This window comes from Sinocyclocheilus rhinocerous, unplaced genomic scaffold (genome assembly GCF_001515625.1).
Source record: "Sinocyclocheilus rhinocerous isolate Xijiao unplaced genomic scaffold, SAMN03320098_v1.1 scaffold512, whole genome shotgun sequence".
Classification (NCBI taxonomy): Eukaryota; Metazoa; Chordata; class Actinopteri; order Cypriniformes; family Cyprinidae; genus Sinocyclocheilus; species Sinocyclocheilus rhinocerous.
Window position 1 is genome coordinate 983,806 of NW_015638979.1, and position 22,606 is coordinate 1,006,411.

Here is a 22,606-nt window from a genome sequence, read left to right on the forward strand (position 1 = left end):
TATATATATATATATTATGTAGCAAATGTCAGCTGACTGTTGTTTTTTTGTTTTTTGTTTTTTCATTGCAAAAAATGCAACTATATTATCACCCAGCTCTTTATTTAAAGTTGGTCACAGCATGTAAATGCTTTATACATGCATACATCCACATGCATGCTGTATACTCGTCGCCCTAGGGCGATAAATACTTAGCAAATCTCAACTGCTTGATTGCTTGTATCATTGCAAATTGTAAACTGTATTAGAACATTTTGTAAATGATATTAGAGCCCAGCTCTAATCTTCGAAATGCAACTGTACGGCATGAAAATATTCGAAACATCATGATTTTCTGTAACGCTGCTTTGAAACGGTATGTATTGTATGTATAAGCACTATATAAAGAAATTTTACTTTGACATTTGGGCGTTGTTGTACATTTTACATTTTATGCATTTGGCAGAGAGTGCATTCAAAGAATCTGAAATGATCTGTTTAATGATTTGCTTGCATTGCCCAGATCAGCTATAGAAGCTGTAATTTATTTATTTATTTTTGTAATTTATGTTTTCATATTCTGTGAGCAGAAGACCAAATCATCAACTGCCACTCAATACAGGTGTCCTTAATATTGACCTGGACGTCAGAAATTAGTTCATGTCTTTGTTACATGTCAGCTGAAGGCATGATTGCATAAAGAGGCTGGCAGGATTAGTCCTCTAAAACCATGCATTTGGTGTGGTTTCATAACTTTGTGCTTTGTCAATGCACCAGCTCAGAGGATGGCAATATAACACTCTTTTTCAAGTTGTCAAAGTCTTGTAACTTCCCTTCACAAATGTTCTCTGGCTCCCATAGACATGCATTGTCTTTTAAGTAGGGCTTAGAAGTTTGTTCTCCTCCTCTTACAGTGTTGTTGGGTTGCCATGTGGCAAGATGTTCTGTTCTCAAAGACTGAAACGGGTCTGTCTGGTTCTCTGAAATCACCAGCAGGCTCTCAGTAATCAGTACGATATTTTAAATGGACGATTGAATTGTTTCTGCACGGTCTAGTTTTGAATCAGTTGATGATTCATTTGTCAGTGTTTAGTGACAGGTGTTGTTAACTTTTATTACCAACAGGAACGATATAAAGCACTAAGAAAGAAACCAGGTCTTCTTGCGTGATGAGCCCTGACCCCTAGTTACAGTTTGAGAATGAACAATAGCCAAACAAAGTTCATCAAGGCCAGATGATTCCTGCTGGTCGTGATAGTTCACACCGTGGCCGCTGTCAGCAGTTTTAATTTCATGAATAATAATAAAAAAATCTTATATATAAAATTTATTTTTCCCCCTTTGATTTTGGGATGAAATGCTACCTGATGAAGTGTAATGTAGCTAAAATTCCAGAAAAGCATGACATTGCAGTCACTTATTTCCAATCATGATGCAGGAACCAGGAAGAGACCCAGTTAGTAACCAGGGCAGTGAGATGGAAAAGTGACCCAGAAGAATTCCCCTGGCATTCTCCCAGACTGCACCTCTGCATATCCGGAGACCGCTTTTTACTTTGAAGAACTCAACCCTGTGAGAAATCATTAAACTGAGCCATTCGGCCACTTCAGTAAAGATCCGATCAGGTTTGATCAGTAACCAGACTCTGTCCTTAATCACAGACTTGTCCTGACAGAGCTACAGAGGTGAAGTCTTTAGAGTGAAGGGTCATGCTGTCTGGGTTACCTGCTTTAAATTCACACAACATTGGTTCTGGGCATGGTAGCATTTTGGAAACCTACTGGCATGACATATTAGCAGGTACTAGCATCAGGAAACCTCATTTAAAGGCCGTGACCCAGACTGAAGAGATGATGCAGATCATGCTGTTTATTTACAACTCTGCATTTACATTTAGAAGACCTGTTTTTGCAATATGAGAATGATGAATGAGTTGTTTTTGGTATTTTGTATTTGGATCGGATTTTTTTTTGTGTGAAAAAATAGGTTTCATTTTCTTGAAGAAAAATATTATTTCTTATTTCTTTTGAAAAATGATCTGAGCATATTCTTGACTTGTGAATTCAGATTGTTCATGTCTTGGTCTTTGTTTTTGGCGTTTAGCTTGAAGTAACTCATACGGTAGAGGACAAGCAAGCGAGCAAGCCCTCTTTTCTTCTGTAGACTGTTAGACGGCGTTTGAAAATGTCAGATTATGGCCGCCCTCGATGCCTGCTCTCGTAGGAGAGAGGATGACATCATGGCTGGCTCATGCATTAGTGTTTCTGTGATCTAATGAGTGTCCTGGTTAAGGTTGCTTGAGTAATGCAGGGGAGATGGGTTCAGCCCCCTGGGACCTGAGCACAGACCATCTACTCTCAGTGAGTCTGGAGTCCGTCTGCGTCATTGTGATACTAACTGATTTTGCTGATGTCTCGCAGCATTAATTGATAAAAAAAAAAAGCTACATAGATTCAGGAATTATGCTAATTGGTGCCTTTGGTGTCTTCCTGTCACTCAAGTGAAAATCAATACAGTTTTGCTTTTGTGAGGTCAGGAGATTTAAAATTTGTAGCTACTACCAAGAGCTTGGTAATATTCAAAAATAAATTTGTGATGATTTTGCTTGTGATGACGTTAAGGACCCTCATAATAATTTTAATGCGTTTTTAATTCGCCTGTTTAGTTTCCTAGACATCAGATGATCCTCCATTGACAGATTTTTTTTTAATAGCGTCTATTTAGTTCATTTTAGTCAGTCGGTCTGAACTCTATTTCAGCGATTAGATTACTATTCAAAAATCTGATTCAAAGTAAATATGTTATGATTAAATTATTAAATATGATTATTTCTCATGTTTATAGTTTTCCTAAATCACTTTGGCTTCAGATCTCTGAGCAATGAATTACTTGTTCACATCAGATTTGAATTTCTTATTAATTTAGGCAAATTGCATGTGTTTTGGAAAGTACAATTAAGTGCAAAACAGTACAACTGCCTACAATTTTCACAATAACTCAGGCCCCGTCCACACGAACGTGGTTATTTTTAAAACCGCAGCTTTTTCTACGCGGTTAGGCTGTTCGTCCACACGCAAACGCAGCACCAGGTCACTGAAACCGAACATTTTTGAAAACGCCTGCCAGGGTGAAGATTTTCAAAAACACTGGTTGCAGTGTTATCGTGTAGACAGCGAAACCGGAGTTTTTGGCTTGTGACAGCGGAGCCTGCGCTGTTATCTCCGCCTACTGGAAACTTTTTCATGCTTCTGATTGGCCAACATGGCTTTACGGTTAAGATTATATCGCCACCTGTTGGTTTGGCATGCTCTTGACAGTGCTTCATAGCATGCGTTTGCGTTTTCATGTGGACGGAGATTTTTTTTTTAAACGGAAGAAGGAAAAACCATATTAATTGACGATCTAACCTGGTGCATTAAATCTCAGTTGAATCTTATCAACTTCTGAACATTCTTTCATCATGTGAGGCTGAGCCATCACATGCAAAATGATTCAATTATCAGACATACATAATGTATATTAAATAAATATCGTGGAATGTTTTCGGTTTACATGGAACACTGCATACAACTGTGCATATAATTTTTTTTTTTTTGAGTACTTTTTAGTATTGTAGTATTTTACTTACAGTTGACATCTGTATAGAAATAAGTTTGGAGAAAATGCATGAAAGTGGGAATATCATCAACATATTTTTTTCCTAAGTGATTAATGACTGATTAATGCACCGAATGAGCACCTTTGGTGGTGTTTACTGTGAGTAATGGATACATGTGCCTTGTGAATTCAGCTCATTCTGTGTCTCTGTTCTTCACAGCACCTGTTTCCTGATGGGCCCATTCAAACAGCTGAAGCGAATGTTTGAGCCCACCAGACTCATAGCCACTATTATGATGCTGGTAAGAAAGCCTCTGGCCCACCACACTGCGTCAGCACTGGAGAGCTAATGAGAAAAGACATTTTGCAAAGGCGAATTTAACCTTGTAGCAGAACAGTTGACTCATTCTTATTAGATGTTCTTTTTACCTTGTCATTATATTAGATAACAAAATGTCAAACCAAGTGTATTTAAGAAAATAACAATGCACAAGCATACTTTTCAAACAAACCATTTTATAAGATGTTCCTAGGGTGTAACACTATTATATATTTATTTATTTATGAATATGTGTGAATATCTCAGCATATTTTGACATCAATTAAACAAACAGAATACTGATACAGAATAGAGAATATAGATATATTATAGAGTTAAAATAATGCAAGAAAGACACTGTTGAGTGATACGAGACAATGAAACTAGCTTAGCTACATAGGCAACACATTACAGATATGCACATGCAGGCTAGCAGGGCAGAAGGAATGCTTCAGCCTTTTACAGTCACAAATCTGGATGCTCTTATACGAGGCATTAAGAGATTCAAAGGACTGCTGTTGTAATCCAGAAAAATCACAGTGGCTCTGTGTGACACTTTGCCATATAATCTGTTTTTGGTCTGAATCTGTTCACACTTGCTCCAGCACAACACAATTGGAAGCTTGTTGTAAGCAGACTATCAAATGATTGCTACATATTTCTATGCAGAAGTATGATGGGCACCTTCTTATGATGTTGTTTATGATTGCAGTTCTCATTCAAGTTTCAAAATATGAAAATAGAGCTATTTAATTACTCTGGATTACTGCCAACTATAAAGAGAATAATAGGTGTTTGACTCACTAATATCATATTATCTGGAGTAATCCCAGATTGTTTATCTCACCAACTGTTAATAGATTCATTGTTTCCACATTAATACAAGCATAAACATCTCTGAAAAATATTTTTCTATGCCATGGTTATTTGATCATGGTTTTTAACCTGTGTGTGCTTTTCCCCCAGCTATTCCTTGTGTTGACGTTATGTGCAGTGTTTTGGGTAAGCTTTCTTCATAACAGGTTTATTTCTGATATTTGGTTGACTGTTCACTTGAGAAAATGTAGGCTATATTATTCATATTTTATTTCTCTTTGTTGCCTTGCAGTGGGGCAAAAGGGGTCTGGCGATCATCTTCTGCATTTTGCAATTTTTGGCTATGACATGGTAAGTGATAGACTGTCGATCATCTTTAAAAAATATGCATTTGATTTGTTTTAGATAATAAAAAATGATTATTGTTTGAAACAAATCTTTTTTTATCTCTTTGTTAAAATGTTTATATTACTCGTCTCGGAGACTTCAGTTTTGTAGTTTGTTTATGTTTATAAAACAGATAGTTCCGGTCCTTGATTCTGATTGGCTGAGCCACGATTACATGTTAAAGATGGTTTCTAAAAGATTTTAAAGTATTTTTTTGTACTGGTAGTGTAATTGAAAGTAACTAGAAAAGGTTTTGTTTTTCAAAATAAACCAGCTTGGCAAAGCCTCAAATTAAAATTAAAAATAAAATAAAAATATTAAAGGGGTCATATGATGCGATTTCAATTTTTCCTTTCTCTTTGGAGTGTTACAAGCTCTTGGTGCATAAAGAAGATCTGTAAAGTTGCAAAGACTAAAGTCTCAAATCCAAAGAGATATTCTTTATAAAATTTCCGAGTCAGCCACATCTACCTAAAACGGCTCGTTCTAACACACCCCACATACCTACGTCACTATCTGGGAAGAGTTGCATAACGCCGCCCAAATAGTGACGTAGGTATGTGGGGGCGTGTTAGACGACGCGTTTCAGAAAGGCGGGGCATAGAGGAGAAACAGTAATGTACAGTATGTGGAAAATAATGTGTTTTTTGAACCTTAAACCACATAAACACATTTCATTACACCAAATACACAAAAGAATGTTCTTTTTAGCAGCATCATATGACCCCTTTAAATAAATAAATAAGGGAATGAATGAATGAATGAACGCATGACGTTTGAATGAAACATCGTACATGGATGGGTGGATAAAATTTCATTGAAAGTATGGAATTTAACGATTTTTGATACTCCATTGTTCAGAAAAACTAATCGTCTCCCCTATAATTACAGATTCTCTGATTTCTTATTTATTTATGTTCTTTCAAAAGTCAGCTTATGAATGAATACATTTAAATATAATTGTTTTAGTTATAACTGATTCTGTGCAAATCACATGTTTCATTTAGTTTGGCATTTGAATGTGACAATACGGTCATATGCAGAAGCCTAGCCTGCTGACCTTTCATCTAAAGATAAAGTTTCATTGTACCGGTGATATCATGATTTTAGTGTTTGTGTATCTGTTGAGTGTTTCATGAAGCTTATCCTGGAATTTAACTACTAGGCTAAATCACGCTAGCAGCTTAAAGACCTGAGCACGTTCTGTAGTGCTGTGCCCAGTGTACCTAAAACAAATTAGCAGCTTGTTCTGCTCTTCCCTGGAACCCTGCTGCATGAGCATCTACTAGTGTAGGCTGATCAGCTGTTAATTAAACCATGCGTGCAATTTGTCATCAATGTCTGGCTGCAGGTTTAGAGGCAGGTGGTTGAGTCCTTGGCAAGGTGAGAAAGTGGGCCAAAAATAGGCGCGTGATCGGAATGAGTGATGTGACTAATGAGAGGAGTGATTATATACTGTAGGTAGAATATTGTAGGTGTAACTGATGGAAGATGTTGATCATTAAGAATAAAGTTAGACATTCTGTCAAGAAACTAACAAGAAAAAATGCAAGCATTTTATAATTATTTTGCAGGCCAAAAAAAAAAAGCTTTTTATTGTCAGCAGTGTAGCGATGTATGAAGCACAATTCGCACAAAAGCCAAACCAGTCAGCTTTCTGTAGGTCATTGCAGTGAATCCATGTGAACAACTTTGAACTTGTGAACCTGTTGACTGTGGAAATCTTTTGTCCTTAAGCGAAATTCCCAATCATGTTGATGCTATTGAAATCACTGGATTTTGCTTGGAAAAATTTGCAAAATAGCGGAAAGTGTGACCATACCTTTAGGTTTAGGGATTTGAACAAACCCAAAACGCTATTAAACTTTGGCAAGTCAAGTCACCATTATTTATATAGCGCTTTTTACAATGCTTGTTGTGTCAAAGCAGCTTTAAGTATTAAACAGGGAAATAGTGTGTCGAAATAGTGTCGTTATGGAATGTAGGAGATGCTGTACCTAAAACACACAAACACACAGTGTTAATACCTAATGTCCCATTAAAAGCTTAGCAGATTCAAAAACAAAACAATCTGAAAATAAAGGAGTAAATCCATAAGTACGTCATAGATGCCAGTTACAGCTTGCTTTTAAAGTAATGAAATGACATAGTAGATGTGCTTTCCCTGTGAGTTCCAAGTGTCCAGGCTTTTATGCTCACCAATGCTACATTTATTTGACCAAAAGTACAGTTTAATAAAAAAAATGAACACTCAGGGTCTTCAGTGTTCTTTGATGAATAGAAAGTTAATATATTAGAAATAGAAATATTATGTATTTTAGTAATATTTTGTAACGTATAGCAAATAAATGTCACCTTTACTGTCACTTTTGATCAATTTAATGCATCCTTGCTATATAAAAACATTGATTTACATTTCATTTCTATATAAATAAATACAATTTATGCATTTATATATAAATTATATAAATAAACTCATAATAAGACACATAGATAGATAAATAGACAGACAGATAGAAAGTACAACAATAAAGAATATACAGTCTAAAATATGTCCTAAAATAAGCCCCATGTTTCTGCTGATTAAAAAACTGATTAGGGATTTCGTTACACACAACTGACTTCAAATGAAATGCTAATGCACTGACAGCTTCTCAGAAATGTCTAGCATCAAGGAATCCTCCCTACAGATTTCCCAGTATCCTCTTCATACATGCGGTTAAAGCGGTTGCCAGAGTGACTGCTGTCAGAGGAAGGCTGGCGGTGGTCTGTGTCACAGTGTGAAGGAAGAGAATGTCCTCACAGTGAAACTGACGGCAATTACATGGCCAATAAAATCTGGCCCATTGACGTGTGAAAAACTGGGCAGCCAGGAGCACTCAAACGGCCATCCTCACTCTCTCACACTCACACACACACACTCACACACACACACACGCGCACACACACACACAGTGTGTTTCCTCTCTGTTCCTCTGACTATCTATCATACCAGAAATGCTGTGTAAAATATAACATAACCTTCAAAGTTTAAGGCCTATTGAAACTTTTCTTGAACTTTCAGGCATAGCTTTGTCAAAGCAACATCCAAAGTATGTTTTGAATAACTTTTCTAGTTCTAACAGAGAGAAACCATGTGTGTGGAATGCATATAAAGTTAAGAGATTTAGGTTTAATGTAGCAAATAAAAATCACACAAACGCACAACATTCCTCTCTCGTCTCGTGGAGTTTGTTTCAGAGTAGTGAAGCGGTGAGCCTCGTCCACCTGGTTCTACACCTGTGTGCTGCTCGTGGCCAAGTGAAGGGGTCAGGACACGCTTAGAGGATCAGATTATTTCTGCTGCCCAGTTCCACTTAGCTGCTTTAGTGGCATGGGAATACTGCCCATCTGCCCGTCTCTCTCTACCTATCATTCTTGGGCAGTGAGCAACCTTTAACAGCTCCCTCCTGTAAGTCAAAGCGTGAACAAACTTGCAGTTGAAAAAAAATATATGTTGAAATGGATGTGGTTGCTAGGGTAGTTTCTCTATTATAGTCTATAGATACTCCTGCAGTATAGGTCTACAATTTTTTTTTTTTCACCTGCTTCAACATCCAGCAGATGAAAATCGTTTGATTGCTTAGAACAGAAATAGCACAATCATCACAATTTTAAGGCATCATTTAATTTCTTGAAGACTGAATGACATCCCTGAATGTCAGCGGAGACCATGTCAACTAGATGTGCCCCAGAGACAGATCCCTTCCAAAGACCACGTCATCTAGACGGCCATCATAACAAGACCACGGGAACAAGATGAGTCATCTGCACAATCTGACTTTAAAAGGGTTAGTTCACCCAAAAATGAAAATTCTGTCATTAATTACTCACCCTCGTGTGCACTGTAAAAAGCTCTATATAAATAATGGTGACTTGACTTGCCAAAGTTTAATAGCGTTTTGGGTTTGTTCAAATCCCTAAACCTAAAGGTATGGTCACATTTTCCGCTATTTTGCAAATTCTTGCAAGCAAAATCCAGTGATTTCAATAGCATCAACATGATTGGGAATTTCGCATAAGGACAAAAGATTTCCACAGTCAACGGGTTCAAGTTGTTCACATGGATTCACCGCAATGACCTACAGAAAGCTGACTGGTTTGACTTTTGTGCGAACTGTGCTTCATACATTGCTACACTGCTGACAATAAAAAGCTTTTTTTTTTCAGATTGTTTTGTTTTTGAATCGGCTAAGCTTTTAATGGGACATTAGGTATTAACCCTGTGTGTTTGTGTGTTTTTAGGTACAGCATCTCCTACATTCCATTTGCACGGTAAGTAAACACCTCCTCACATGTGTTCTTCAAAATTGATTTGATTTTGACTACATTTTATTTAAAATCTTTAGTAAAATTTTGTGCATTTTATTATTATTTAGATAATGGCTTATCAAATCATATTTGAGTGATATTTCATGTCGATGTTGTAAAATATGGCAATGAGAGGCAGTTCATTCCAATGATTTTAGCACAATGAAGTGTGCAATGTTGCCTGGCAACTGTAAAAGTTCTACAGGAAAAAAAAAGTTTAACAGAAACAGTATTTACACTGTTATCGTAGTCCTGCAGCTAGTTAAGTCTGATGGTGTGGCCTAGGTGGTATGGGCTCTACCTGTCATGTGCGACACCAAAGTTAACCGTATGATGAGTCAGCCAAACTAGGTTAGCTCACACGCCAGTTTAAATCCCAGTTAACTTCGGTGGAAGTTAGAAGTTTGTCTCCAAATGGCAGCGTGTCAGACAGTGACACCGTCTCTCTCAGTTCATGTTTGTTGGGTGGGATTGGGTTGTGTACACATGGGGAGCTGAACTGCCTGAATGAAAACATGTTGTTATTTACTCATGGCCTTGCGGCTGTTGGCCTTCACCATATGGCACTAATCCCCTGCTGGAGCGCCGCTCTCCCGGTGCCATGCAGACGGCTGCTTGTTTTTCCACTGCAATCATGAGCTCAGTAAAGTTCTTTATCTACCTTAACAAAGACGTTTAAAGGGGTCATATGATGCGATTTCAAGTTTTCCTTTCTCTTTGGAGTGTTACAAGCTGATTGTGCATAGATAAGATCCCTGAAGTTGCAAAGACTAAAGTCTCAAAACCAAAGAGATATTCTTTATCAAAAATAATGATCTTTAAAAAAGAATCATATGACCCCTTTAAAAGTTATTTTGCTTATCCATATCTGTTTCTTTGTTTGGGCTTATTGTGGCAACCTACACTCTCAGGAAAAAAGCTGCCACTGGGGTGGTAACTTTCAAAAGGTATACTTTAGGTAGCTTTTAGGTACTAATATGTACCTTTACTGTACCAATATGGAAACTTTAGGTACAAAGGTGTACCTTGTGAAAAGGTACCGCAACAGTGACAGCTTTTGTTTTTTTTTTGAGAGTATACCGAGACGAAAGAATGTATGCTCTTACCTGTTGAAAGTTTGTTATATCTTGGATAGACAATGTTAGTTAAGATGCAGTTAAAGATTATTATCAATCCTTTATAAATCTTTTTTATAAGCATGTATGTCATGACTCCTAAAAGGGAGTCATAAAATTAGGGAATAGTTCATCCAAACTGCAAATTCTGTCATGGCTTGCTTGCTTTCATTACTTTGTTTTTTTCTGTGGAGCACTAAGAGAAGAAATTTGGAAAAATGTTTGTGCTGCTCTTTTCCATACAATGGAGTGAATAGGCTGCAAAAAGCTCCAAAACAGACGGAATAAAAGTACCATCATTGAACTGTTAGGGGTGCTGTATGTTATCCTTTTTGACTGCACTAAAGAATAAAAATCCTGTAATATGTTTGTGGATATTTAGAAAACATGCCAAGTTCACATGCTTGTTTTTCCTGGAAAACGATGCTACAGCCAGTTCTACTTTAAAATTTGCGTTCCATGTTGGAATGTCTGTTTTTATTTTGGTCTGTGTGATTCCACCCACTGCCAATTTACCCAATAGTATTTCAACACCCTGGGATGCCAGATGGTGGAAAACACAGTGTATTGTAGCCATGGAATCCAGCAAACAAACTGGGTAACCGATCGCAGGTTCTACCCTAAAAATAAACTTCTATGGCATACCATACAGTATAAAGCCCCGTTCACACCAAGAATGATAACTATAAAGATAACGATATTAGCAACTACACCAGCGAACGATATCGTCTGTTTATTCTCAGCGCATGCTCGTCTGCCGCTTTAAATTCTCGAGCTTGTGTCTCATTGTATCGTTCATCAGCTGAAAAGGATTCCAATGATATCGTTTCTCTGTGCCTTTATCATTATAGTTGTAGTGTGGACTCTGCTATTCTTTAATATTGAGATAGATTTTTAGAACTATATATTTATCGTTATCTTTATAGTTATCGTCCTTGGTGTGAATGGGGCTTATGTCCTCAATATGGCAACCCACGTGAGAGTCGAGTCGGATGAGGAGGGGCGGGAGAAACAACTCTCTCCAATATTTTGTATTTGGACAATAGTGCAACTTCAGTGGAGAGGAAGGTTATCAGTGTGTAATTAATTTTGGTCTGATTATCAAAAAAAATGAAAAGAGCAGCATGGACATTCTGCAAAATTTCCTATTTTGTGTTCCATTCAATGCCATGAGAGTGAGTAAATTACAAAAGAAAGCAACAAGAAGAATAATGTGGTGTAGAAAACTGCAAGTGAAAATCATTAAAAGGGGTGGTGCAACACATTAACGTAAAATATAGCCTGTGGTAACACTCTATAAACTAAACAAAAGGCATCGTAAACAACTTACAACACACAAAGTATTCAAGGGGCTTTGACTGGAATGTCGAGCATCATTGGATTTCTAAATAGAAAATAATCTTTATAACATATTGCATCTCTTGCTGAACCCGACAACCCCCTCCTTTCCTGCCAGAGGTGCTGGTGCATGTTTCTGATGGATTCTGACAGCCTGGATGCCCCATCCCCCCAACCTTACGCCCTGCCTGCTTCAGAAAACAATTCCTCCTCAATGATTGCCTCTGTATTCCACCTGCTGCTTTACTTTCATTCGAAGACCAAACCCTTGACTCATCTTTCCATTTATCTGTAGATGGTTCATCTGTAGATGCCCCTCTCACCATTGTTTCATTGATGATTGTTTTCCTAGAAATAGCCGCACCCTTTGACAAGCTCAGTAATGCTGTTGTTGAGTGGCTGGGAATCATGGGTTAGGGCTCTTTTCATTGTGTTTTTGCTGGATTAGCATGAGCAGGCTCCACGTCATGAGCTGTTTATCCCACTGATCTCTGTTTTGAACATTGGGCTGTGCGTATGTTTTTTCATGAGCATGCTGCATATCTAATATCGTGATGATTTTAATGCGCTTTTTATTTGGCCATTAGGATTCTTAAAGACCACGTCATTAGATTAGATTCACTGTTCTTTGTCTCTCGAGTATGAGAGTGTTAAGATGTTTACATAGTGATTTAAAGAGTTCACCCACATCTTGTTTGAATTCTGTATGACTTTGTTCTGTGAAACAAAAAAAGGAGTTTCTTGAGTTCTTTATTTGATGTATAATGAAAGTTTGGATCACAACAATCTTCTAAATATCTTTGTGTGTGTGTGTGTGTGTGTGTTTCACAGTACAAATTATAGGTTCGATTCATTTCCATGTACAGTTTTGAAATGGACGATTCTCTTCAGTTGATTCAAAACTATTTTTAATAAATACAGTGGTGGCCAAAATTATTAGAACACTAGTATTTTTACCAGCTAAAAATGGTTTTAAGTCAGTTATTTCTATCTCTTGCTGTAGTGTCAGTAGGAAAGAATGGGGCTTATGTCCTCAATATGGCAACCCACGTGAGAGTCGAGTCGGATGAGGAGGGGCGGGAGAAACAACTCTCTCCAATATTTTGTATTTGGACAATAGTGCAACTTCAGTGGAGAGGAAGGTTATCAGTGTGTAATTAATTTTGGTCTGATTATCAAAAAAAATGAAAAGAGCAGCATGGACATTCTGCAAAATTTCCTATTTTGTGTTCCATTCAATGCCATGAGAGTGAGTAAATTACAAAAGAAAGCAACAAGAAGAATAATGTGGTGTAGAAAACTGCAAGTGAAAATCATTAAAAGGGGTGGTGCAACACATTAACGTAAAATATAGCCTGTGGTAACACTCTATAAACTAAACAAAAGGCATCGTAAACAACTTACAACACACAAAGTATTCAAGGGGCTTTGACTGGAATGTCGAGCATCATTGGATTTCTAAATAGAAAATAATCTTTATAACATATTGCATCTCTTGCTGAACCCGACAACCCCCTCCTTTCCTGCCAGAGGTGCTGGTGCATGTTTCTGATGGATTCTGACAGCCTGGATGCCCCATCCCCCCAACCTTACGCCCTGCCTGCTTCAGAAAACAATTCCTCCTCAATGATTGCCTCTGTATTCCACCTGCTGCTTTACTTTCATTCGAAGACCAAACCCTTGACTCATCTTTCCATTTATCTGTAGATGGTTCATCTGTAGATGCCCCTCTCACCATTGTTTCATTGATGATTGTTTTCCTAGAAATAGCCGCACCCTTTGACAAGCTCAGTAATGCTGTTGTTGAGTGGCTGGGAATCATGGGTTAGGGCTCTTTTCATTGTGTTTTTGCTGGATTAGCATGAGCAGGCTCCACGTCATGAGCTGTTTATCCCACTGATCTCTGTTTTGAACATTGGGCTGTGCGTATGTTTTTTCATGAGCATGCTGCATATCTAATATCGTGATGATTTTAATGCGCTTTTTATTTGGCCATTAGGATTCTTAAAGACCACGTCATTAGATTAGATTCACTGTTCTTTGTCTCTCGAGTATGAGAGTGTTAAGATGTTTACATAGTGATTTAAAGAGTTCACCCACATCTTGTTTGAATTCTGTATGACTTTGTTCTGTGAAACAAAAAAAGGAGTTTCTTGAGTTCTTTATTTGATGTATAATGAAAGTTTGGATCACAACAATCTTCTAAATATCTTTGTGTGTGTGTGTGTGTGTGTGTTTCACAGTACAAATTATAGGTTCGATTCATTTCCATGTACAGTTTTGAAATGGACGATTCTCTTCAGTTGATTCAAAACTATTTTTAATAAATACAGTGGTGGCCAAAATTATTAGAACACTAGTATTTTTACCAGCTAAAAATGGTTTTAAGTCAGTTATTTCTATCTCTTGCTGTAGTGTCAGTAGGAAATATCAGTTTACATTTCCAAACATTCAGTTTTGCCATTAATTGTAATAATCCATTGAGATTTTTGTTTGCACAAGGAGTCTGATAACAGCCAGTGCTCCACACAGAGATCTGATCATCATCCAATCTGTCTGGAATGACATGAAGAAACAGAACAAACTGAGACAGACTAAATCCAGAAGAACTGTGGCAATGTCTCCAAGACACTTCAAGAGACCTACCTCTCAATCTAAGGATCAAAGGCGGGCTCAGAAGACTAGTGTCGCGACTTGCGCCCCTCCCCCGCCTGCGGGTAGGGCTCAAAAATGGGCGTGGGTCAAAGGGTGTCAGGCAAGATTTGAGGGAGGTGATCCAGACTAGGTGTTCTCAACGCTCTCGTCTGGACCAGAGTAAAACCTGAACCATCTACTCGCCTCCCTCTGAGAGTATTACATCTGCTCTCATCTTCCTCCCCTTAATTCCCCTAAAAAGCTTCCCTCCTGACTGGGGTTATGTAGGAGCCTCCTGCGCTTGCATTGCAGTCTCTTATGCTGGGCCTATGATGTTTTGGTTAGTCTCTATGTCTCATAGAACTACCTACTGATGGTCCGGACCCCAGTGCTCTTCAGGCTTCGCCTCCAGCCTATATCCATGAGCCATGGTTGGTGAGTACGATCCATTTCATCTACTCTACTGCTAGTTCTTGTGTACTCGATACTAGCCTTTTTCTGCAGCGCTATTTGGACCTGTTCTGTTTTCTGACTTTTAGGATTGACCCCTCTGCTAAGTCAGGACCTCCTGCTGTTGACCGATTACAGTGATGGTTTCACTCGTCATCGGTACTGGATCCAGGCTGGTGAGGCTTCTGCGGAAGCTTCCAGCATCAGGTCCCCAGTATAATGCTGCAATCTCAGGACCTGTGGGTCCTTCTCGCGGGCTAGTACTCTTCTGAGTACATGCTTCGTGACATGCTCCCTATCCTCTGGCCAGGGTGCGCTACTCATTTCTCACCCTGAGGGGTCTCCTGAGATTTGAGTCATTCCTTAACCATCACGCACATTCTCTGAGCTAGAGCTCCTCTCACTGAGGCGCTGAGGAGCTCAACACTCCATAGACGGTCAGGCCAGCGGGTCCTCCCTGTCACACTGCCCTTATGGTCGAACCAGTAATCGCCCCTCTGCGGAGTGGGCTTGGGTACACTGCGTTCCCTGAGGTAAGAGGGATTTGTGTTTCTGCGGAAACCCCCCTTTGTATGGTTCTGCTCTGAGGAGCAGTAAGCTCTGTACGCATGAATGGTTATTGGGTCCCACTATTTCTTCAGATTCTGTCGGGTCTGGTTATATGGGACCCATGCTCTCTATCGAGATAGAGAGCATGAGACCGTGTCCAGCCGCACCAGTGGACTGTCTTTTATTGGGCCCTGCTGGGTTACCCCTTCTAATCTAGCGCCTCCTTCTGGTCGAGCTGAGAAGTGCTCCCCTCACTGTGAGGGTTAGCTATGAGTCGCTCCCAGTATGTGCTGTAAGGGCCCACCTCAGCTTGAAAGCTGAGAGCGCTGCTCCCGAAAAACTTAGTTTGCAACGAAACTGTGTTAGGCCCGTTTCTGTCACCTCCTTGGTCAGTTGCCTCTATGCTGGGACCCTGTTGTTCCCTTTAGAAATGTGTGATCCCCTTCTAGCAGGATTCCATTTCTGATGTCCCATTTGCGATCTATCTACTCCCATGGCTGTGATCCCCTCACTTGCTGCCTCCTTGATAAGCTGCCTCTATTTGGGTCAAGCCAGGCAGTGCTCCCCTCACCCCGGAGGGTTGTCTTTGAGCCTGCCGATTGAGCGTCTGTGGACTTTTCTCATCGAGTCTTCCGCTCGTTTGAGCTCCATTGAGTAGCGGCCTCAGGGTGTTAGGCCTCTCTTCACCTCCCTGTTGAGCCGTTTTCCTTGTGGGTCGAGCTTAGCAGTGCCCTTGGGGGTTTCATGAGCATGCCCCTCTCGATCTGAGCGTTCGAGTCCCCCTTCTATTTTTGAAGTTGGGCCTCCAGCCCCTAGGCTGGTTTAATGCAGCCTCGGTTACCCCTTAAGCAACGGTGTTTCTAAATCCATGCTATGTTGAGTGAACATGCTGAGCTTCTGTGCACTTTCTAAAATCCACATTGTGGTATGTGTGCACGCTAAGCTTTCTGCGCACTTTCTAAAATACTGTATGGTAAGGGTTACGCGCTGTCAGCCTCGTTCCCTTTCTCTGAGTTGGTTTAGGCCCCGGTTTTCGCCTTGGGCTCCACTCAACTTATTGATACCCTGTTGATACATTTCTGAGCAGGGTGTTGCTACCAAAGATCTGTCGAGTCAGTTCTTTGAGTAGGTTTATTCAGAACTGGCGGTAGCCCCCCCTGGGTGGCAGGCCAGGGTCTGGTTTTTAGACACCTGGCCGTATCCCCTTCAAGGAATCTCTTTCTTCTGATTCCAAGCCTTGAGCTCTGCCCTCAAGTGTCTCTTTCCCTTCTCCGGGAACTTCTGCAGTGTCTCGTTCCCTTCTCAGGGAACCATGGTTACATACGTAACCTGAGACGTTCCCTTCTGAGGGAACTTCGAACTGCGCCCTCTAGTTCCCTTGCCATGCTTCGGACGTAAGCTTCAGACGAAGAAGCGGATGACGTGTTCTCCCAGCGCCCTTTTATACTGTGGTCGCGCCGGGTCATGACGTCACAGGCTGTTGCCGGCCAATGTTATTGTCGTGTTTAGATGTATGCTTCAGACACCGGTCACGCTGAAGGCGTTCCCCATAGCAACCCCTAGAGGACGCAGTGTTTCATTACCTTCGCAGGGAATCATGGTTACATACGTAACCTGAGACGATCTCTGTGTCGAGCACTGGCTGTTGTCATATATACAGTCAGGTCCATATATATTTGGACACTGACAAAATTTTCATAATTTCGGCTCTGTATGCCACCAGAATAGAATTAAAATGAAACAATCAAGATGAAATTGAAGTCCAGACGTTAAGATTTAATTCAAGGGGTTGAACAAAAATATAACATAAAATGCTTAGGAATTACAACCATTTTTATTCACAGTCCCCCCATTTTCAGGTGCTCAAATGTAATTGGACAGAAATATAATCATAAATAAAATTTTCATTTTTAATATTTTGTTGAGAATCCTTTGCAGGCAATGACTGCCTTAAGTCTTGAACTCATGGACTCATCACCAAAGACTGGGTTTACTCCTTTGTGATGCTTTGCCAGGCCTTTACTACAGCTGACTTCAGTTATTGTTTGTTTGTGGGTCTTTCTGCCTTTAGTTTTGTCTTCCGCAAGTGAAATGCATGCTCAATCAGGTTGAGATCAGGATAATGACTTGGCCATTGCAGAATATTCCACTTTATTACTTTCAAAAACTCCTGGGTTGCTTTGCTGTATGTTTTGGATCAACGTCCATTTGTACTATGAAGCGCCGTCCAATCAACTTTGCTCCCTTTGACTGAATCTGGGCAGAGAGTATATCCCTATACACTTCAGAATTCTTCCGCCTGCTTCCGTCACGTCATCAGTAAACACCAGTAACCCAGTGCCACTGGAAGCCATGCATGCTCATGCCATCACACCTCTCCACCATGTTTCACAGATGATGTTGTATGCTTTGGATCATGAGCTGTTCCAAGCCTTCTCCATACTTTTTTCTTCCCGTCATTCTGGTATAGGTTGATCTTAATTTCAGCCGTCCAAAGAATGCTTTTTGCAGAAGTGGTCTGATCAGGTCTAATCTAGACCAGTCTAATCAGGTCTTATTTGCACCTTGTGGTGAACCCTCTGTATTTGCTCTTGTGAAGTCTTCTTTTGATTGTAGACTTTGACAGTGACACACCTGCCTCCTGGAGAGTGTTCTTCTCTTAGCTGGATGTTGTGAAAGGGTTTTTCTTTACCATGGAGAGGATCCTGCGATCATCCACCACTGTTGTCAACCATGGACATCCAGGCCTTTTTATGTTGCTGAGCTCACCAGTGCGTTCTTTTTTTGTTTTTATTTGTTAATGTTAATTCAAGTAATAAAAATGTTTTTTTATATTTTTAATTGTTAATATTTGTTTTATTTCAAGTAATAAATGTTTTTAGTTTCAGTTAAGGATATAATAATCCTTGTTTGTGTGAAATATCTCGCTGACTGTAAACAAAACTTTTCCACTTTTTTTTTCACCATTTGAGAGTGAAATATTGTCACACCGAAAATATTAGGCTGAAAAATATTTTTAGCCATCTCAGCCCAGCCCTAATATGCAGCTCATGTTGCATTAAAGGTCTTGTATGCCTGCTTGAAATAATGGCTCCATTGATTAAAACACATAAATAATATATAAATAAAATTTTTAAAAAAAACTTTTTTTTAGATTTATGGCCAGCCGTAACTACCCCTCCTTCTCTGTATTGTCCTTATGTGTAACAACATAACATATTTATATTTGTGGGAATAATATGCTAAAAACAATCCCTTAATGTCTCTACTTTTGTATTAGCCCAAAAAAATTTTTGCTCTCTGGTCATTAAGTTCCGGCTTATTCAGCTTTTTTTTTTTTTTTGAAGGAAATCCGCTCGCTGCGCTGGAGAGCCAGGGCTTCCGTTGCTCCGATATTTCATCAGAAAGCAGGGGGAGTTAATCATCATTTATTTATGTGCTGTATGTGCAGAGCTTTTAAGGCTAAACACTAAACAGTCTCCTGATCGTGCTGCTGTGTGGGTGCGTGTAATGCGGGAGGGATGAGTAACAGATCTGCAGACGTTCGTCAGTCTCACTCATTATTCTGTCATTCTTTTCTCTCTCTGATTCTCTGCTCTTTCTTTTAACATTGACTGCTTTCACGCCTCCTCCACTTCCTGTGAATTTTGAGCATGACAAAGTCTGCATAGCAACACATTTAGAGAGGGTGACAGAGGCAGAGGCGGAGGAGAGAGGAAAATGGGTGGAGGCTGAGGCGAGGAAGGCACTGTGACCTTGTTCTGCTGTTGCCTTGGAGACCGTGATGGTTACCTCATCTTTTAGCTCCATATCAGGACTGGGCGACTTCGCTAAAAATATTTTTCAGCCTAATAATTTCATCTCAATATTTATTATGCATTTGCTCTTGTTTCCTAATAAGACAGGGCCATAATTTTCGACCAAAAAGCCATTCTTGTAAATACTATAAATATGATATATATATGCTTGTATGTGTGTTATATGGTCTATGTTTTTAATTTAATCATTTTACAGAAATTGCTTACTGTTCTTGTAACAGAAGTTTAAATCTGACACATAAAACATCAAAGAAGCGTGCCTAAAAACATGACAGAAGCACTAATACTTTAACTTACATTTACTAACAACAAGGGTTACACTTTATTTTACGGTGTCCTTGTTACAGTGTAATTATACCTTTAGGTACTGAGTAGTATTACGGTAATTAACTATATGTACTTACTATATGGTTAAGGTTTGGCTTAGTGTTACTTGCATGTAATTATGCATAATTTATTGTTAATATAATAGTAAGTACATGTAACGCGTAACAATTTGCCCTTACTACAAGCAATACTTTTGTTACAGTATTTATTAATCATTGTTAACATTAGTTAATAAAAGTACAACTGTTAATTGTTAGTTCATGTTAGCTAAAATCCATTAAATCATATTAACAGATACAACTTTTGATTTGAATATTTATAAATGTTGAAATTAAGATTAATAAATGATTTAGAACTATTTTTAATTATCTTAACTAATGCAATTAACAAATATGAACAAATGGAACCTTATTTTAAGTGTTACCAAATGATCTTTTACTAAAATTACTGCCCCAAAAAGTGCATTACAGTCATCAAAATCTATAACCCTCACTCCATAAGTGCAATAGGGGGTTGGTCATGCGATGGATTGCCGCCGAAACACAATAAAATATGCAAGAGCTCCACCCAACTACAACAAAGAAAAAAAATCGTTTTCTAATCAGAACAAGGAATTAAATTGAATGTTAAGGTAATAAAGTGCATTAACATGCAGCTATGAGTTTATTTGGGATTAAGTATGGTTTTCATAATCAGTATTTTCATCATCCATCATGAATCACCCCCCCGTAATACTCCATACATAATACTCTTTATCGAGCCGTCAGCTGTAAACATAAATGTCTTTTTTGTTTTCACAGGGATGCTGTTATTAAGTGCTTCACCTCCTGTTTGAGCTAAACTATCCAGTATTTCATCTGACGACCAGACCTCCATAGTAAATATGTTTTTTTTTTAAATATTGTTTTTCTCTTTCATCTCCAAACCACACTGTCCTCCGTGACCTTAAAACATTTCCTCTTTTGTCTTAATATAATCATTTTAAATTAACATTGTGTAATATTAAAGGTGCAGTAGGAGATCTTGGAAAATGCTAACTTTAGCCTGAAAGCGAACGTCCCACCCTCCTTGCAATCGCCGTCCTAAGCCACGCCCTCTCACCGCATATAGGCTCACAGACCAGAATACCAGAGACAACATTACTACAATAGGCTACATCAGCTGTTCCCAATTCCAGTCCTCGCATTTATTTACAGAGGTATATTATGTCACACTTCTCTAGTAAGTTTCGTCTGTGTGTGAAGACGCTGCGCAGCGCAAATCCGTGAATGAATGTTCCGAAGTGAAGTAAACTTCAACGGATTTCCTCTGCTCAGGGAGTAGGGAACAGGGAACTGCTGGGCTACATCATGTGTCATTCACCGGTGAGAAAACTTTATAGTACAGTTAGTACTACTGCTCTATATATGTTTATGGAGATAAAAGGAGATGGAGATAAAAAAAACTGCCCCGGAACAGCTATCAGCATGGACTGTAGGCATCGATCACGTTATTATTGCAGAGCACATATTGAGTCCGTGAGTAGCCTAACCTCTCCGCTCGGATCGCAGGTGAATTTTCCTCACTATATGAGTGAGAGAGAGCGGCGTCGGCGCGTCCAGTTTTATGTCAACAAAACTGGATGCTCTCTCTCTCAGATATTACAAGTGCACGTTAGGGCACCGACCGGCAGAAACATCTGCACCTATGGCATGGACGACGAAACAAAACCTCATCAGAGCCGTAATGCGGCGCAGAAGTGTGCAGTGTGTGTGCTTGCCGCACGTCTACATTTGAAATAACGAACCTGAGCGCGCAGAAGAGGCGATGTGAATGGCTATTTTTTCCCTGCATGTCATGTGTGTGGGGCTCCGTTTTTATGATGAGAGGAAAGGTTGAGAAAACACTCCAGGTAAATTTTGAAATGTACCAGGTTTATATATAGGCTATATATAAAGTTGATAAGCAGTTAAATGTGTTGGTTTACACACAAAGAAAAGTGTAAGCTTTTAATAAGTCCAAGAATAAAATGATTAATTTACTTAGCATGTTAAATTTGATTTACAGAACTTTTGTGCTGTTTTCTAACAGTTTGGACTTGAATAAAGAGAGAAAACTTGCACTTAACCTTTTCACAGGCATTTTGTTTTCATAGTTAGACAGATATCGTGATGTATCATTATAGAATTGTCTTGTGCGCGGGGCTCCGTTTTTATGATGAGAGGAGAGGGAAAGGTTGAGAAAGCACTCCAGGTAAATTTTGAAATATACCAGGTTTATATATAGGCTATATATAAAGTTGATAAGCTGTTAAATGTGTTGGTTTACACACAAAGAAAAGTGTAAGCTTTTAGGCTCTCCCTCTCTCTCAGATATTACAAGTGCGCGTTAGGGCACCGACCGGCAGAAACATCTGCACCTATGGCATGGACGACGAAACAAAACCTCATCAGAGCCGTAATGCAGCGCAGAATTGTGCAGTGTGTTTGCTTGCCGTGCGTCTACATTTGAAATAACGAACCTGAGCGAGCAAAAGACGCGATGTGAATGGCTTTTTTCCCCCCTGCATGTCATGTGCGCGGGGCTCCGTTTTTATGATGAGAGGAGAGGAAAGGTTGAGAAAGCACTCCAGGTAAATTTTGAAATGTACCAGGTTTATATATAGGCTATATATAAAGTTGATAAGCAGTTAAATGTGTTGGTTTACACACAAAGAAAAGTGTAAGCTTTTAGTAAGTCCAAGAATAAAATGATTAATTTCCTTAGCATGTTAAATTTGATTTACAGAACTTTTGTGCTGCTTTCTAACAGTTTGGACTTGAATAAAGAGAGAAAACTTGCACTTAACCTTTTCACAGGCATTTTGTTTTCATAGTTAGACAGATACCGTGATGTATCATTATAGAATTGTCTAGCAATATATCGATTATCGCAGAATCGCTGTATCG

At 39.1% G+C, this 22,606-nt stretch overlaps 1 protein-coding gene across 2 annotated transcripts in view; it reads left to right on the plus strand.

The window, feature by feature from the left end:
* Positions 1-20,843, plus strand: part of LOC107750747 (vesicle transport protein SFT2A-like) — a 23,839-nt gene extending 2,996 nt beyond the window's left edge. For both annotated transcript variants that reach the window (XM_016566268.1, XM_016566269.1), the window contains exons 4-8: positions 3,797-3,878; positions 4,862-4,897; positions 5,004-5,062; positions 9,383-9,412; positions 20,480-20,843. In XM_016566268.1, the coding sequence (XP_016421754.1) occupies positions 3,797-3,878; positions 4,862-4,897; positions 5,004-5,062; positions 9,383-9,412; positions 20,480-20,519 (247 nt within the window). In that variant the 3' untranslated portion in view covers positions 20,520-20,843. The remainder of the gene's footprint in view (positions 1-3,796; positions 3,879-4,861; positions 4,898-5,003; positions 5,063-9,382; positions 9,413-20,479) is intronic.
* Positions 20,844-22,606: the final 1,763 nt, after the last annotated feature.